The 18,158-nt window shown below is 43.7% G+C and overlaps 2 protein-coding genes across 2 annotated transcripts in view; both read right to left on the bottom strand.

The window, feature by feature from the left end:
- The window catches only part of LOC135112358 (uncharacterized), a 46,625-nt gene that overhangs the window by 9,856 nt on the left and 18,611 nt on the right, over positions 1 to 18,158 (bottom strand). The gene's annotated exons all lie outside the window — the stretch shown is intronic.
- Positions 3,281 to 17,158, bottom strand: LOC135112357 (uncharacterized). The gene is made up of 4 exons (XM_064026732.1): positions 16,830 to 17,158; positions 15,769 to 15,930; positions 5,216 to 5,303; positions 3,281 to 5,053 (listed from the first exon to the last, which is right to left on the bottom strand). The coding sequence occupies exons 1-4, from the start codon at positions 16,976 to 16,978 to the stop codon at positions 3,908 to 3,910; spliced, it is 1,545 nt and encodes a 514-aa protein (XP_063882802.1). The 5' UTR covers positions 16,979 to 17,158; the 3' UTR covers positions 3,281 to 3,907.

Raw genomic sequence — 18,158 nt, 5'->3', positions numbered from 1 at the left:
AGAAGAGGGGGACAGTTGAGTGTCTCTGAAGAGAGGATGGTTGTCTGGAAGGTGTGTCGAGTTGAAAGATGGAGGAATTAAGTTTTTGAGGCATTGAACAAAACCAAGTTTCCTCTGCCCCAATAAGAAATTTTAGAGAGATCAGGAATCAGGCGTTCATGTGTTGTTCAAAGTTCGTTTCTTAAGGAAGTGTGGGAGTTAGAGAAATAAATTTAGAGGAGCAGTTCAGTTCCAGTGGCCTGGCTGTACACAGGAAGTTATTTTACACGTGAATTCTTCCCCTAATGTGCCTTTCTCCAGCAACCTGAATTACTCTCCACAAATTAAAAGCTTAACACTTCGAAAAATAAAAGCGTTATCACTTAGAAAATGGAAGGAAAGAAGGAAAAAAGTTCTTACACAAAATATATTCTTTTACTCCTCCTTTCGAAAATTTTCAATTGTAATTTTCTTTCCTCCAATGTCATCACCTCAAAAAAAAAAAAAAATGAAAAGGGAAAAGTTCACAATGAAATTATTCCATCGCTTTCCTTTCATTAAATATCCTTCTTTCTTTCCTCCACTCAAAATTTTCTTTCCCCTCCCAGTGTAATTGAGGAAAAATGAAAAAAAAGGAGGAAACACACAACGAAATAGCCACCCATCCTTAATTTTTCATCCAATAAATATACTTCCAGATATTTTCCCTTCAAAGTTTTTCCTTCCTCAGTGTTACCACATCGAAAAAAAAAAAAGAAGTAAAAAAAAGAAAAACCTCGCACTCAAAATATACCCTTCCAACCTTCAGCTTTCCCCGCATCCAAAAATTTGATTCCCTCAGTGTCACCATTTCAAAGAGAGAGAGAGAGAGAGAGAGAGAGAGAGAGAGAGAGAGAGAGAGAGAGAGAGAGAGAGAGAGAGAGAGAGAGAGAGAGAGAGAGAGTAGAAAGAAAAATCGGCATTCTTTTTGGGTTTATTGGTAAGACCATTGGGGAGGCAGTGGGGAGGGAGCGACGACATACAAAGGAGAGAAAAGTGAGAGGGGACACGTATGACGTGTGAAAAATATGTTGAAGAAACGAAAAGAACGATTCATAATCTTTAGTTAATAAGAGAACAGGAAAGAGAAAGGAAAAAAAAAAAACAGAAAAACAAAAAACCCTGGCTGTGAGAAGGAACACGTCAGGGAGCGCGGTTGTAAAGGCAACAGTTCCGACCAGCAACTCAACTCACCTCAGGGTAAAAGGAAAAACAGTCGTTCTTTCTGTGTTTAGTGGTGATGGCATCGGGGAGGGAGCAGGAGCGACGACACGAGAAGGACGGAAAAGTAAGAATGACACATATAACTTGTTTGATAAAAAATATATGTATCGAAAAAAAAAAAACAATACGTAAATTTTTGGTTTACAAGAGAAAAGAAACGATAAGAGAAACAGGAAAACAGAAGACCCAGGCTGTGAGAAGGAACACGCTAGGGAATGCCATTTCAAAGGCTACTCTTCTTTTTCTTCCGTTTCCATAGAGTGAGGGGTTGGTGCCATGTACGAGTCTCCTCCAGTTGTTTCTGTTTCTTGCGTCTTCCTATGTGACTCTCATCCTTTGCACTTCTACCGCAATGTTTTCATCTCATCTTCTCACTCCTTGTCTTCCCCTTGATCTTCTTTTCTCAACTTTTTTTTTCTTTAATTCAGTTTCTTTTAATTGGTTCCTAGTCTTCTCTTCTTAATACGTTACCAAACTACTTCATTTTTTATATCACCTCCGTAATGCATCCACTTCTACGCTCTTTCTCAAAGGCATCACTTCCGACCAACAACTCCACAAAACTCAGGGTAAAAGAGGGTAAAAGGAAAAACAGTTGTTCTTTCTTGGTTAATTTGTGAGAGCATCGGGGAGGCGAGAGTGAGGGAGGAACGACACAAAAAGGAGAGAAAAGTAAGAAGGAACATTTGTGGCGACAGGCAAGACTGTATCAGCTTCACCATCTCGTAAACATTAGTCTAGAAATAGGTCAACGTAACAGAAGGGCAAGAAGACATGACCATGGCGACAGTGGGGACAAGAACTACAGACGCCGTAAGCTGACTTGATCTATAAGCCACTTCCTCTTGCTTCTCACCCTTGACGGGACAGATGACTGATGCACTTGTAACGTTCTTTTCGAAGAATGAGGCTGTATAGAAAAAAAAAATCAAGAAATAGGAGAGGGAAGCAAACTTGGAGAATAGGAACCAGGTGTTGCATTAGTAGTAGTAGTAGTAGTAGTAGTAGGAGGAGGAGGAGGAACAAAAAGGAAGAACAAACAACACCAGGCTTGTTGGTGCTTGTGGGACGGCTTGTACGTTATGCAATATATACTAAGAGAGAGAGAGAGAGAGAGAGAGAGAGAGAGAGAGAGAGAGAGAGAGAGAGAGAGAGAGAGAGAGAGAGAGAGAGAGAGAGAGAGAGAGAGAGAGAGAGAAAGGAATCATAGGTGAATACTCCCCTCCACCCACCCCTCCCTCATCCAGATCTGGCAGGAAATAAAAATACCAGTGTACTTATATTTATATAATATATATTATTACATTTCGCAGTGTACTCATATTTCAGTGTGCATGGAGATACTATACAAAAGAGAAAAGAAATTTTACTATTGCTGCTTCTTTCCGGCGCTTGACAGCCAGCAACGCCTCTTTAAAGTGAAATATATGATGGCGTTCTTTAGTATTGTGATGAAAATCTGTCACGAAAGAAGAGGAAGGGTAGGAGGAGGAGGGTGAATATAAAGAAGACAACAAGAGAGGCAATGAAGAAGGTTCGATAATCTGACATTAGTAGCCTTCCTTTACTAATATACAATCAGATGAGCTATTTGACACGTTGTTAATGAGCTATTTGCCTTGTTCACTTCCTAATCTTTCATATCGCCTGCTGCCCTTCTGAGCATACTTCGCCGTTCGCTGATCCCACCGCTGCCTTGAGTTAGAGACTGGAAACATATAGGAAGCACAAAAAAGATTTAATTTTCTCTCTCTCTCTCTCTCTCTCTCTCTCTCTCTCTCTCTCTCTCTCTCTCTCTCTCTCTCTCTCTCTCTCTCTCTCTCTCTCAATGAACATACTTATAACAATACAGAGAACATGAATTGGACAAAACAGTGTGGAAGATGGTGACATCAGATACAAACCACGACGAAGTCCGATATTATCCTAAGTGCAAAATACAGAGCGGTGTCTACAGCAGATTAGTACATCCTGGACCGACGTGAGCTAAACAAAATTACTAAATGATACACAGTTGTTGAATCTCAGTTTGTGTGTGTGTGTGTGTGTGTGTGTGTGTGTGTGTGTGTGTGTGTGTGTGTGTGTGTGTGTGTGTGTGTGTGTGTGTGTGTGTGTGTGTGTGTGTGTGTGTGTGTGTGTGTGTGTGTTCTCCATAATATTATTAAATCATATGTTGTATGTGTTAATGTGTCAGATCTCTGTGGAAGTTTCAAAAAGAGTCTGCGTATTGTATGTTGCTGTATGTTGCTATTTTTTCATACATGTAAATGGACGGTGAATCACCCAGTGAACAGAAACGTGATTTTTTTTATTTTATTTTTTTTCGAGGAGCCGTTTTAACACTGGTCGAGGAATATTGATAAGTTTATCATTTGACGTTTCCATCTTGTAAACATCTTGTGTTAAACACACGATGCAAAGACAAGACTAGCGACAAGCTCACCTCTAAAGGAATATACTATTTACATTCTGATATCTATTATTATACGACTTACGCACCATGGCGTGACTTCATCAATAGCATTTGCAAGAAGTGTTTTCCTTTGAAGAATTATAGCATATATATCTGGAAGAGGCTTAGGACCTTCATTATGTGGCCGTAGGTTGTGTGCTTTGCCCTTTGAGTGCTGAAAATCTACTGCTATCATACCTAAGAGAATTATAGTTATTGTCTCTCGTCCACCTCTTTGACGATATCATTGAATATGCTGACTACCTTGTCGGATATCCTTGCAGCATTCTCCTTCGTGATGAATCCTGAGTAGTAACACACCTGGAACCGCACATGCTCACGGAATCTGGTCAGCATCCCAGTGATGCAGAACTCGTGGTGTGTCATGGACATCGAGACGTGCCCACAGGAATTAGTCAGCTGAACGTGTTTCCCATCACCAAAAGTCTTTACCCTAGGAGAGTATATGTTAGTAAACATGAGATTGTTTATAATCATATTTTCAAGGTCTGGCTTCCTTTCCTGTAGTATGGTGTCCAGTATTCTTTCCTGCAGAGGACCCATGGTGTTGATGCGGTCGCGAAAATTGGTATCAAAGTTAATGACATTCTCCCAAAAGGTGCTCCTGGCATTACAAGGCATGGTCGTGGTGTGAGTCGTGTGGACGACGTGGTAGCCCCACACCATGGACGTCACATCACTCATATAGCGACGAGTGTCGACGGGATGGCAATGGGTGATGATGTAGGTGTCTCGCACCACGCCAGCCTCGCGCGCGAGTTCCATCAGCGCCACATTTATCACCCCAACAAAGGCTGAATTGAAGGTGACTTTATGCGTCTTGCATTTAGCATTAAAAACCTGCAGGAGTTTGTCGTCTATGACCTGTGGTGTTACTGTATATGTTTCAGGAGAGGGTTCGTCTGGCTTCCCAAAGATCTCGGTGATAAGAGGAACGCTTGTCTTTATTTTATAACGCTCCTCTAACAGTGTGCTTAGCATGTGTGGGTCTTTCTCCAAGGACTCCCTGATTCTGTCTTCTATAGATTTGACCTCACTCCGGTCACGAAATTCACCAATCTGCTTACTGTCTACGTGAGCCCCGTCCAGCACGCTGTCCAGGATGGTGATAATGATCTTTACGATATTCGAGGCACATATGCCGTCAGTGACTGCGTGGTGGTTGTCCAAAGCCAAGTGGTACTGGTGAGGGAAGGAATACTTCACTTGAGGCATCATGCAGGGCTCATCGGGTGGGCAAACCACCAGCCGGGCACGCCACAGCGGACCCTCGAATAAGTTATAGGCGGGCTGTGATATTGCCTTGACTATGTCCTCTAAGATGCCGCCCTCCAGCACCTGCCAAGGATACAAGATCACGAGTGATGTGGGTAAATACAAAATAAAAGTTATACTAATGCTACTTATGCAAGGTATACAACATACAAATTAACCATGCAGGCTGAGACACACTATGGATAGAAGTAAACTGTTGGTTTCCCTCAGCCTTTTTTTCACTACCTGAAATTCAATTTTTGGTGTGTCCATGTCGACGACCCACAGGCTTCCTTCTTTCTCTCTGAAACAGACACGCAGGACTTCCATCTTCCTGAAGAAAAAGACGATCAAAGAAGTGTATAGTCACGACACTAATGTGACACAACTATTGAAAAAATTAACTTACGATCAAAATAAGTACAGCTGTTCCTATACGATAGGGATGTATTGGAAAACTCCATAAGCCTTCATAAATATGGAATGTCTACATAACTTTCCTTGATTCTTCTCAGCAACTATGTTTGTGTTTGTGATAGAATAGATATATGCAATCACATTCCAATCTACATCAGTGACTAAGTGAACATTTACATCCACAGTTGCATCCGAAACGACAATTACTCCCAGTGAGGTCTAAAGCACTGTTCAGGGGGTGCTGTGAACTTATCATTAAACCCAGCTGTGACCTCACTGAACGTTTCCCTTTGTGTCTCACAACACAAGGGGTTAGTCACAGCCTGCCCTCTAAAGACAACTCTCTTCCTCCACACAAAACTACAAGCACCTAATAACACACACACCCTTCACTCAAAAATTTTAAAATCATGGCGACTCCTACACCAGCCTCGGAGTCCCCATCTGGGGAGGGGACCATAAATGTCCCCAGGACGGACTGCCTTTCCGTCGACGACCCTAAGTGTCTTGACACCCCCCTCAACTTTTTCTTCATTAACTTCTGCAACATTCGCGGTCTAAGATCTAATTTTCAATCTGTAGAACACCACCTCTCCTCTTCTAAACCTCATCTTCTTTTCCTCACTGAAACTCAGGTGTCTGAGGCAACTGACAGTAGCCCCTTTTTTGTTCCCTCCTACTTTCTCTATCCTCATTTTCGATCCAAAGCTGGATGCTGCGTTTATGTGCGCAATGACTTAACCTGCTCTCGTGCCCACGCTCTTGAATCTTCCGAGTTTTCCACCATCTGGCTACGACTATAGATTCATTCTCATACTAAATTTATCTGTGCTGTATACCTCTCTCCTAACTCCTCTGACTATAAGAAATTCTTTGACTACTTAACTTCCAAAGTGGAGCACATTCTGACCCTCTTCCCTTTTGCAGAGATCTCCATTCTTGGAGACTTCAATGTTCACCACCAGCTTTGGCTTTCCTCTCCCTTCACTGACCATCCTGATGAACTAGCCTACAACTTTGCTATCCTCCATGACCTAGAGCAATTGGTGCAACACCCTACTCGTATTCCTGACCGTCTTGGAGATACGCCCAACATTCTTGACCTTTTCCTGACCTCTAATCCTTCTGCTTATGCTGTCACCCTTTCTTCTCCGTTGGGCTCATCCGATCACAATCTCATATCTTTATCTTGTCCTATCACTCCAATCCCTCCTCAGGATCCCCCTAAACGAAGGTGCCTCTGGCGTTTTGCCTCTGCTAGTTGGGGGGACCTGAGGAGGTATTTTGCTGATTTTCTTTGGAATGACTACTGCTTCCGTGTCAGAGACCCGTCTTTGTGTGCTGAGCGCATAACAGAGGTGATAGTGTCTGGCATGGAGGCGTACATTCCTCATTCTTTTTCTCGTCCTAAACCTTCTAAACCTTGGTTTAACACAGCTTGTTCTCGTGCTATACATGATAGAGAGGTGGCCCACAAAAGGTACTTAAGCCTTCCATCACCAGAATCTCATGCACTTTATATTTCTGCCCGGAACCATGCCAAGTCTGTTCTCAAACTAGCCAAAAACTCCTTCATTAACAGAAAATGTCAAAACCTTTCAAGATCTAACTCCCCTCATGATTTCTGGCATCTAGCCAAAAATATCTCCAATAACTTTGCTTCTTCTTCTTTCCCTCCTCTACTTCAACCAGATGGCACCACTGCTATCACATCTATTTCTAAAGCTGAACTCTTTGCTCAAACCTTTGCTAAAAACTCTACCTTGGACGATTCTGGGCTTGTTCCTCCCTCTCCTCCACTCTCTGACTACTTCATGCCACGTATTAAAATTCTTCGTAATGATGTTTTCCATGCCCTCGCTGGTCTAAACCCTCGGAAGGCTTATGGACCTGATGGGGTCCCTCCTATTGTTCTCCGAAACTGTGCCTCCGTGCTTGCACCTTGCCTAGTCAAACTCTTTCAGCTCTGTCTGTCAACATCTACCTTTCCTTCTTGCTGGAAGTTTGCCTACATTCAACCTGTTCCTAAAAAGGGTTCCACTCATACTGCTCTTCTAGACAGGGTGGAATCAAAAGCTTTTCGTCTCATCAACTCCTCTCCTCTAACTGACTGTCTTCAGCCCCTCTCTCACCGCCGCAATGTTGCATATCTAACTGTCTTCTACCGCTATTTTCATGCCAACTGCTCTTCTGATCTTGCTAACTGCATGCCTCCCCTCCTTCCGCGGCCTCGCTGCACAAGACTTTCTTCTTTCTCTCACCCCTATTCTGTCCACCTCTCTAACGCAAGAGTTAACCAGTATTCTCAATCATTCATCCCTTTCTCTGGTAAACTCTGGAACTCCCTGCCTTCTTCTGTATTTCCACCTTCCTATGACTTATTCCTTCAAGAGGGAGGTTTCAAGACACTTATCCACCAATTTTTGACCACTGCTTTGACCCTTTTATGGGACTGGCATTTCAGTGGGCATTTTTTTTTTATTAGATTTTTGTTGCCCTTGGCCAGTATCCTTCCTACATAAAAAAAAAAAAAAAAATCCAAATTCATGCGCCTATAAAATGGGGTGAATTTGTACTGTTGGACCAACGGCGATGTCTCCCGTTAGTGTGTTTCAGCGGCTTTCAGTTCTACTGCTGTGCTCTCATGTCGTCCCGTCATCTTTAAGTCTCTCTCCTTTTATTGTAGTGAAGGAATCTCATCTTGCTTCGTCAATACATTTGATAGTAAATGACGGGTAATACAAGCAGTCCAGCCTGTGACTAACAGCTGACTCCCTGACCAAGCGCAGACCCTCCTCACTGGGGTAGGTCAGCTTCATTGATTTGGCGTGGATCACAGACGTGAATCAGTTAGAAGATACGGAAAATTAAGTCCACGTGGATTTGGTAGCAGCGGAGATCAAAAGAAGGGAAAAGCAGAAGCGGAGATTAGAATGAATAGAGCTGGATTATCATGACCACTCATGATGATCCCAGGAAAGAAAGCGATTATTATTATTATTATTATTATTATTATTATCATTATTATTATTATTATTATTATTATTATTATTATTATTATTATTATTATTATTATATGAATCAACGAAGGCGACCCAACGGAAAGAACGAATGCATAAGCCCGAAGGCCCAGTGGGTGGCACTTCATTGATAACTGAAGATTTAGTAACAGGAAGAAAGCATAGAATAAGAAGATTTGGAAAGATCTAGTTATTCTAGTAGGTAGAGTGCTGAGAGAGAAGAAAGGTATTCACAAGTTTTTTTAAAGTTTCACAATTACTAGCATTGACAGTTTCAGTGGAAAGTGTATTCCAAAGTCTGACAGACACTGGGATGAAACACTGGGAAAATTATGATGTATTACATCGATTCACAGACAAGGCACTGTCGTTCAGGCTCACGGAGTGTCTTGTAGCACGTACCGGTTCTAAAGGAGCAGGCAAATGACGGTGCAACGGGTGATTGACATCAGACATAATTTTGAAGAAATAAAACAGTGACCCCACCAAAAGACGATGCCGAAGTTTAATCTCAAGATTAGGGAGAAGAAATTTAATCTGGTTGAGTGCTCTACCTAAAAGTTTTAAGTTAGACTTAGCTGCAGAAATCCAAACAGAATGACAGTACTCAAAATGAGGCAGTATGAAAGAGTAAAAGCAGCTTTTGACGATATCATCAGAGGAATATATCCGACTGCACTTACGCAATAAACCAACTTTTCGTGAGATTGACGACGCAAGTGAAAGCAGGTGCAACTCAAAAGTGAGTTTGGGATCAAGGGTGACTCCAAACAACTTCAGTGAGGAACAATTTGAAATTGGCACTCCATTGACAACGATATCAGGGTGAGGAGGAAAAGGCGTCCTTGATCGACTAATAACCATACTGTGGGACTTACTCGGGTTTAGTTTCATACCCCACCGATCACACCAAGACATAATCCTTGAGACATCACGAGTGAGAACATTAGCGATTCTCTGTCTATCCTGAAGGGAAGGAATTACCGCATATAAAGTGGTGTCGTCAGCATAAACAACCATATCAGACTCAATCACACACCACATGTCAGTTGTATAAATAATAAAAAGAACAGGTCCCAGGACGCTTCCTTGCGGAACACCAGATATAACTGGACTAAAGGAACTGAAATTGCCACCAACAGTCACACGCTGCTTTCTATCGGTTAGGAACTCTGAAATAATTTGATGGGAGCGGCCACCAGTGCCAAGAGATCTGACTTTAGACAGGAGGGTTTTGTGGTTAACACGATCAAATGCAGAGTTAAAGTCAAGTGAAATTACTCTAGATTCATAACCAGCATCAAGAGCAACTTGAATGTCGTTTCTTATGTAAACAAGAGCATCAGAAGTACTGAGACCTTTTCTAAAACCAAACTGACTAGATGGCAACAATTTATTAATATCTAAAAAAACGGGTGAGACGCTTGGCCAGCAGGCGCTCAAAGACCTTAGGCAGAACCAGGGTTATGGAGATGGGTCTATAGTCACCGGGGTGAATGGAGGGTGAGGAGCCCTTTGGAATAGGGGTAACATTTGCAGTACGCCAGCATACCGGAAAAGAACCCCTACGTAAAAGGGCTCTAAAAATAACTGCCAACTTTGGAGCCAGAGGGGAAGCAGTCTTTTTGTAAAAAAAGAGGCCAAAAAAACCAGAGGATCACAACCGCCGAACGAGTCTAAGTTATGAAGGTATCTTAAGATTTCAGAAGACTTAAAAGCAATAGAGCCTAATTTTATATCCTGGGGACAAGACGGTGGCAGTTCCAGCTCTTCATTACATTATTTTGAATTAAAAACAGAGGCTAAAAAGATTGGCTTTGTTCTTTGAATTATGACAGATTGAACCATCTGTGCAGGAAGGAGGAGGTAAACTTGAGTCCACACCGAAGAGGGAGTGCTTAAGAGCTGACCACCATGAATGTGGATGGGAGGTGCCAATCAGAACATTTTTATGGTGTTCATTGTACTCATCCTGGGCACTGGAATATGTACGCTTTATAGAAGCTGTTTTTAGCTCGAAATGAGATGTGAATTTTCCAGTTTAGATTGTTAGTAAAGGACAGGCCGAGGATGTTCAATATAGAGTGACATGGAAGAGAGGGGGAGAGTTATCTGGAAGGATGTATTGGGTTGATAGATGGATGTTTTTTGTAGGCAATGAACAATGCTAAGTTTGCTCTGACACAACCAGAAATTTTAGGGAGATCAGAACTCGGCGTTCTGTGGCTTCCCCTTCCTGAGGGGCTGGATGTCTATGAAAAGACATGGAAAATCTCGTCAGCGTAGAAGTGGATTGGAGAAGAAATTTGGTTTAGATCATTGATGAATAAGAATAGAGTGTATAACAGGATAGAACCATGAGAAACACCACTGTTAATAGACTTTAGAAAAGAACAGTGACCTTGTACCATAGCAACAATAGAACAGTCTGAAAGGAAACTTAAAATGAAATTATAAAGAAAATGATACAAGCTATAGGAGGTCAATTTGGAAATTAAAACTTCATGCCAGATTTTATCACATGGTTTTGATGTGTTTACAGGCAACAGCGAAAGTTTCACCAAAATCCTTGAAAAAGGATGACCGAGACTCAGTAACGAAAGCCAGATCACCAGTAGAGCGGCCTCAACGGAAACCATACTGACGATTAGATTAAAGGTTGTAAAGTGATAGATGTTTAAGAATCTATATGTTCAGGAGAGAATCAAAAGATTTAAAGAGGCAGGAAATTAAAACAACAGGACGGTAGTTTGAAAGGAAATTAGTTTGATTAGGGAAAGTGCAAGCACGGAGGCACCACTTTGGAAAACAATAGGAGAGACCCCATCAAGTCTATAAACCTTCAGAGGGTAAGTGCAGCGAGGGCATGAAACACATCATTGCGAAGGATCTTCATGGGTAGCATGAAGTAGTTGGAGGGTGGGGTAGAGAGAGGAACAGGCCCTGAATCATCCAAGCTACGGTGCCTAGTAAAGGTTAGAGCGAAGATTTCTGGTTTACAGATAGAGATGGCAGTGGTGCCATCAAGTTGAAATAGGAGGGAAAGGTAAAGAAGAAAAGTTGTTGGAGCTACTTTAGGATAGGTACCAGAAGTCACAAGGGGAGTTGAATCGAAAAGATTTTCATACTTTCTATTGATGAAGGAGTGCTAGTTGGAGGAGAGACTTGACATGATTCCGGGCAGAAATATAAGCCACATGAGATTCAAGTGATGGAAGGCTCATGTACCTTTTGTGATACGCCTTTCTACCATAAGTAGCTCGAGAACAGGCTGAATTAAACCAAGGTTTGGAAGGTTTAGGACTAGAGAAAGAGTGAGGAATGTACGCCCCCATGCCAGACACTATCACCTCCTTTATGCACGCAGCACACAGAGACGGATCTAACACGGAATCAGTAGTCATTCCAAGGAAAATCAGAATAATACTTCATCAAATCCCTCCGATTAGCAGAGGCAAAACGCCAGAAATACCTCTTCTTTGAGTGATCCCAAGGAGAGATTGGAGCGATAGGACAAAATACATATATAAGGTTGTGTTCGGAGGAGTCCAATGGAGAAGACATAGTAACTGCATAAGCAGAAGGGTTAGAAGTTAGGAAAAATCAAGAATGTTTGCGTATCTCCAAGATGGTCAGGAATATGTGTAGGGTGTTGCACTAATTGCTCTAAGTCATGGAAGATCGGAAGGATGGCCAGAGAAAGGAAAGGAAAGCAAAACATGGTGCTGAACATTTATGTCTCCAAGAATTGAGATCTTCGCGAAAGTGAAGAGAGTCAGGATGTGCTCCATTTTGGAAATTAACTAGTCAAAAGACACCTACGTTCCGGTGAGCAAAAGATGAGGTTTAGTAGAGGAGGAATTTATTTGTGTGTGTTTGTTTGTTGGTGTTTGTTTGTGTGTGTGTGTGTGTGTGTGTGTGTGTGTGTGTGTGTGTGTGTGTGTGTGTGTGTGTGTGTTTTATGTAGGAAGGATACTGGCCAAGGGCAACAAAAATCTAATAAAAAAAATGCCCACTGAAATGCCAGTCCCATAAAGGGGTCAAAGCAGTGGTCAAAAATTGGTGGATAAGTGTCTTCAAACCTCCCTCTTGAAGGAATTCAAGTCATAGGAAGGTGGAAATACAGAAGCAGGCAGGGAGTTCCAGAGTTTACCAGAGAAAGGGATGAATGATTGAGAATACTGGTTAACTCTTGCGTTAGAGAGGTGGACAGAATAGGGGTGAGAGAAAGAAGAAAGTCTTGTGCAGCGAGGCCGCGGAAGGAGGGGAGGCATGCAGTTAGCAAGATCAGAAGAGCAGTTGGCATGAAAATAGCGGTAGAAGACAGCTAGATATGCAACATTGCGGCGGTGAGAGAGGGGCTGAAGACAGTCAGTTAGAGGAGAGGAGTTGATGAGACGAAAAGCTTTTGATTCCACCCTGTCTAGAAGGGCAGTATGAGTGGAACCCCCCCAGACATGTGAAGCATACTCCATACATGGACGGATAAGGCCCTTGTACAGAGTTAGCAGCTGGGGGGGTGAGAAAAACTGCCGGAGACGTCTCAAAACACCTAACTTCATAGAAGCTGTTTTAGCTAGAGATGAGATGTGAAGTTTCCAGTTCAGATTATAAGTAAAGGACAGACCGAGGATGTTCAGTGTAGAAGAGGGGGACAGTTGAGTGTCATTGAAGAAGAGGGGATAGTTGTCTGGAAGGTTGTGTCGAGTTGATAGATGGAGGAAATGAGTTTTTGAGGCATTGAACAATACCAAGTTTGCTCTGCCCCAATCAGAAATTTTAGAAAGATCAGAAGTCAGGCGTTCTGTGGCTTCCCTGCGTGATATGTTTACCTCCTGAAGGGTTGGACGTCTATGAAAAGACGTGGAAAAGTGCAGGGTGGTATCATCAGCATAGGAGTGGACAGGACAAGAAGTTTGGTTAAGAAGATCATTAATGAATAATAAGAAGAGAGTGGGTGACAGGACAGAACCCTGAGGAACACCGCTGTTAATAGATTTAGGAGAAGAACAGTGACCGTCTACCACAGCAGAAATAGAACGGTCAGAAAGGAAACTTGAGATGAAGTTACAGAGAGAAGGATAGAAACTGTAGGAGGGTAGTTTGGAAATCAAAGCTTTGTGCCAGACTCTATCAAAGGCTTTTGATATGTCCAAGGCAACAGCAAAAGTTTCACCAAAGTCTCTAAAAGAGGATGACCAAGACTCAGTAAGGAAAGCCAGAAGATCACCAGTAGAGCGGCCTTGACGGAACCCATACTGGCGTTCAGATAGAAGGTTGTGAAGTGATAGATGTTTAAGAATCTTCCTGTTGAGGATAGATTCAAAAACTTTAGATAAGCAGGAAATTAAAGCAATAGGACGGTAGTTTGAGGGATTAGAACGGTCACCCTTTTTAGGAACAGGTTGAATGTAGGCAAACTTCCAGCAAGAAGGAAAGGTAGATGTTGACAGACAGAGCTGAAAGAGTTTGACTAGGCAAGGTGCAAGCACGGAGGCACAGTTTCGGAGAACAATAGGAGGGACCCCATCAGGTCCATAAGCCTTCCGAGGGTTTAGGCCAGCGAGGGCATGGAAAACATCATTGCGAAGAATTTTAATACGTGGCATGAAGTAATCAGAGGGTGGAGGAGAGGGAGGAACAAGCCCTGAATCATCCAAGATAGAGTTTTTAGCAAAGGTTTGAGCAAAGAGTTCAGCTTTAGAAATAGATGTGATAGCAGTGGTGCCATCTGGTTGAAGTAGAGGAGGGAAAGAAGAAGAAGCAAAGTTATTGGAGATATTTTTGGCTAGATGCCAGAAATCACGAGGGGAGTTAGATCTTGAAAGGTTTTGACATTTTCTGTTAATGAAGGAGTTTTTGGCTAGTTGGAGAACAGACTTGGCATGGTTCCGGGCAAAAATATAAAGTGCATGAGATTCTGGTGATGGAAGGCTTAAGTACCTTTGGTGGGCCACCTCTCTATCATGTATAGCACGAGAACAAGCTGTGTTAAACCAAGGTTTAGAAGGTTTAGGACGAGAAAAAGAGTGAGGAATGTACGCCTCCATGCCAGACACTATCACCTCTGTTATGCGCTCAGCACACAAAGACGGGTCTCTGACACGGAAGCAGTAGTCATTCCAAGGAAAATCAGCAAAATACCTCCTCAGGTCTCCCCAACTAGCAGAGGCAAAACGCCAGAGGCACCTTCGTTTAGGGGGATCCTGAGGAGGGATTGGAGTGATAGGACAAGATAAAGATATGAGATTGTGATCGGAGGAGCCCAACGGAGAAGAAAGGATGACAGCATAAGCAGAAGGATTAGAGGTCAGGAAAAGGTCAAGAATGTTGGGCGTATCTCCAAGACGGTCAGGAATACGAGTAGGGTGTTGCACCAATTGCTCTAGGTCATGGAGGATAGCAAAGTTGTAGGCTAGTTCATCAGGATGGTCAGTGAAGGGAGAGGAAAGCCAAAGCTGGTGGTGAACATTGAAGTCTCCAAGAATGGAGATCTCTGCAAAAGGGAAGAGGGTCAGAATGTGCTCCACTTTGGAAGTTAAGTAGTCAAAGAATTTCTTATAGTCAGAGGAGTTAGGAGAGAGGTATACAGCACAGATAAATTTAGTATGAGAATGACTCTGTAGTCGTAGGCAGATGGTGGAAAACTCGGAAGATTCAAGAGCGTGGGCACGAGAGCAGGTTAAGTGATTGCGCACATAAACGCAGCATCCAGCTTTGGATCGAAAATGAGGATAGAGAAAGTAGGAGGGAACAGAAAAGGGGCTACTGTCAGTTGCCTCAGACACCTGAGTTTCAGTGAGGAAAAGAGGATGAGGTTTAGAAGAGGAGAGGTGGTGTTCTACAGATTGAAAATTAGATCTTAGACCATGAATGTTGCAGAAGTTAATGAAGAAAAAGTTGAGGGGGGTGTCAAGACACTTAGGGTCGTCGGCGGAAAGGCAGTCCGACTTGGGGACATTTATGGTCCCCTCCCCAGATGGGGACTCCGAGGCTGGTGTAGGAGTCGCCATGATTTTAAAATTTGGAGAAAGAGAGTTGTCTTTAGAGGACAGGCTGTGACTGCCCCCTTGTGTTGTGAGACACAAAGGGAAACGTTCAATGAGGTCACAGCTGGGTTTAATGATAAGTTCACAGCACCCCCTGAACAGTGCTTTAGACCTCACTGGGAGTAATTATCGTTTCGGCAGGTGTCTACTGCCTCCTCCTCCTATGTGTGTGTGTGTGTGTGTGTGTGTGTGTGTGTGTGTGTGTGTGTGTGTGTGTGTTTTCAGCATTAGAGTTGCTGCACACATACAAGTTACTTATTAGATCCTGGCATAGATATAAGGGGAAGCCGGCATGCCTCCAGCCTCATCTTACTTGTATAGATGCATCAAGACTTCCTCGAACATTTCAGGCGACACAGGACGCGCCGTGTTCAATGTGAAGCCAAAGCTGTTGCTGGGAAACCCAGCTTGTACTATAGCGAACCTTTTCATCACATGATCGTCAGCCTTGTACTTCCACCTTGTCTCGCTCTGCCTGCAAGCAATGTCTGAGATTACCAGGAGACTCAAGCAGCAACAACTCTTTTGTCTTAATTGTACTCTATGCCATAACTTCACACTTCTTCAGTACTATGTCCAGTATAAGAGAAAAGCTACCAACAATATACACGTAAAAGAAGAGATAGCTGTAATATATTCCTAGTGTTGTTTGTAGAGGGGATATGAAAGCATTGCTGGTGTAGTAATGTGATGTTCCCAAATTACATGTGCAGTGTAGAGGTTCAGGGATGGTGTGACAACTTTCCCTGACACTTTGATGGGAGGCACCAGTCATTCAGGCCCGTTCCCCGTTTTGTGTTTGTGTTCTGTGTCTGTGTTAGTAAATCCTTTGAAAAATTGGAAAAATTGAAGGGTCTCCTTTCTTAGCCTACCTTTTGATGGGATGAGTAAGTTAGAATATATACTATTCCACCCTAAGTGAAGCCCTGCAAACCACATACGTAACACACACGTCCCTCGATTCCCGACACACGCATACGAGTCACGAGGGGAATGCGAAGACGAGGTAAGAGTGCAGCGTTGGCTAAGGCACCGAGCTATTTCTTTATTATGCAATGGCAATATACTGATTACAGGTCTGCTGATAAATGTGTAAAGAAAATTTGCTGCTTAAAGACTGAATACTCTACGCTTCGTGAGGCTCCCTCGCCCTCGCACACTAGTCGTGACTCACGAGAGCTGTGTAAGAATCCCTCGCCTTCACGCACCACTGACATGACTCATGAACCCTGTGTGAGGATCCCTGGTCCTCATACACTACTGACGTCACACATGAACGCTATTTGAAGATCCTTTGCCCTTACACACCACTGACGTGACTCATGAGCGCTGTGTGAGGATCCCTCGCCTTCACACACCACTGTTGTGACTCACCTGTGGCTAGTGGGGACAGAATAGCGGCGGACATATTGCTGACCCACGGAGGCTACCGCAGTCCTTTTGAGACCGCTGGCTGTGTACGAGTAAGCTGCAAAAGCCCACTCCCAACGAGACACCGCTCTGCAACCGACCTGTGCCACCATCTTCTCTGGGCACGACAGACACACAAGCAAACAAATACTGATGTGACAATGCAGCTGGTGTTACCTCCAAAAAAATCTGTGTGGCGCATCGCGAATCAACAACTTATGCGTCACATAAAGGAGAATTGTTATGCACCATCATGCACCACGGTCATCATGTCATTTTATCTCTGTCTCTTATCTCTCTCTCTCTGTCTCTTCTCTCTCTCTCTCTCTCTCTCTCTCTCTCTCTCTCTCTCTCTCTCTCTCTCTCTCTCTCTCTCTCTCTCTCTCTCTCTCTCTCTCTCTCTCTCTCTCTCTCTCTCTCTCTCTCTCTCTCTCTCTCTCTCTCTCTCTCTCTCTCTCTCTCTCTCTCTCTCTCTCTCTTTTTTTCTTTTTTTTTATTTATACAAATCTACATGATATGTGTTTACAGAGTTGCTGTACATATACTTTACATATTTCATACAACAATTTAGGCTAAAGAAGTCACTGCTAATGCCTTCTATCTGAAAGCCTTTCTCTGTTTGTCTGTTGCAACAACACATTCACTGCAGTCTTGAACTGCTGCCTGGTCCAGCCCTCAACACTTGGCTGCACGGTAACAAACTGTCTTTGATGGTGCCACGTTCTGCACCTGGGCTGGTGCAGCTCCCCAGGGGCACGTGTGACAGCTCTGGTGGTGACTTCGGCATGTCGGGCAGGCTGCTGGAGAGCCTGTAGGTGCGGCACCCGTTGCTGTTGCACCTTGAACATGACGGTGAGGCCCGCCACGTCTCGTCGGTGCTGGAGGGTGTGCAGTCCAGGCTGAAGGCCGAGCTCACTGTTCCTGATGAGTCTCGCCGCTCGGTCCTGCACCTTGTCCAGGAGAGCTAGGTGCTTGTTTGCCGCGCCGCCCCAGGCCAGGCACGCGTACTCCAAGGAGGAGCGGACCTGCGCCTTGTAGAGTAACTCCAGTCCCTTGGCGTCAAGGAGGTAGGAGATTCTCCTCAGGGATGCCAGCTTCCCTGAGGCCTCTCTGGCGAGTCGCTCCACGTGGGTTCTGAAGGTCAACTTACGGTCGTAAGTGACCCCCAGCACCTCCACCTCATCCCGCGGCGTCAGTGTCTCCCCGTTGAAGGTGAGGCGCGGGGCTCTACTTGTCCTGTTGATAGTGAGCTGCTGGGTTTTGTGAGTGGCAAACTTTACTTGCCACTTCCTT

This window comes from Scylla paramamosain, chromosome 23 (assembly GCF_035594125.1).
Source record: "Scylla paramamosain isolate STU-SP2022 chromosome 23, ASM3559412v1, whole genome shotgun sequence".
Taxonomy (NCBI): domain Eukaryota; kingdom Metazoa; phylum Arthropoda; class Malacostraca; order Decapoda; family Portunidae; genus Scylla; species Scylla paramamosain.
This window is presented reverse-complemented; position numbering and strand designations above follow the sequence as displayed.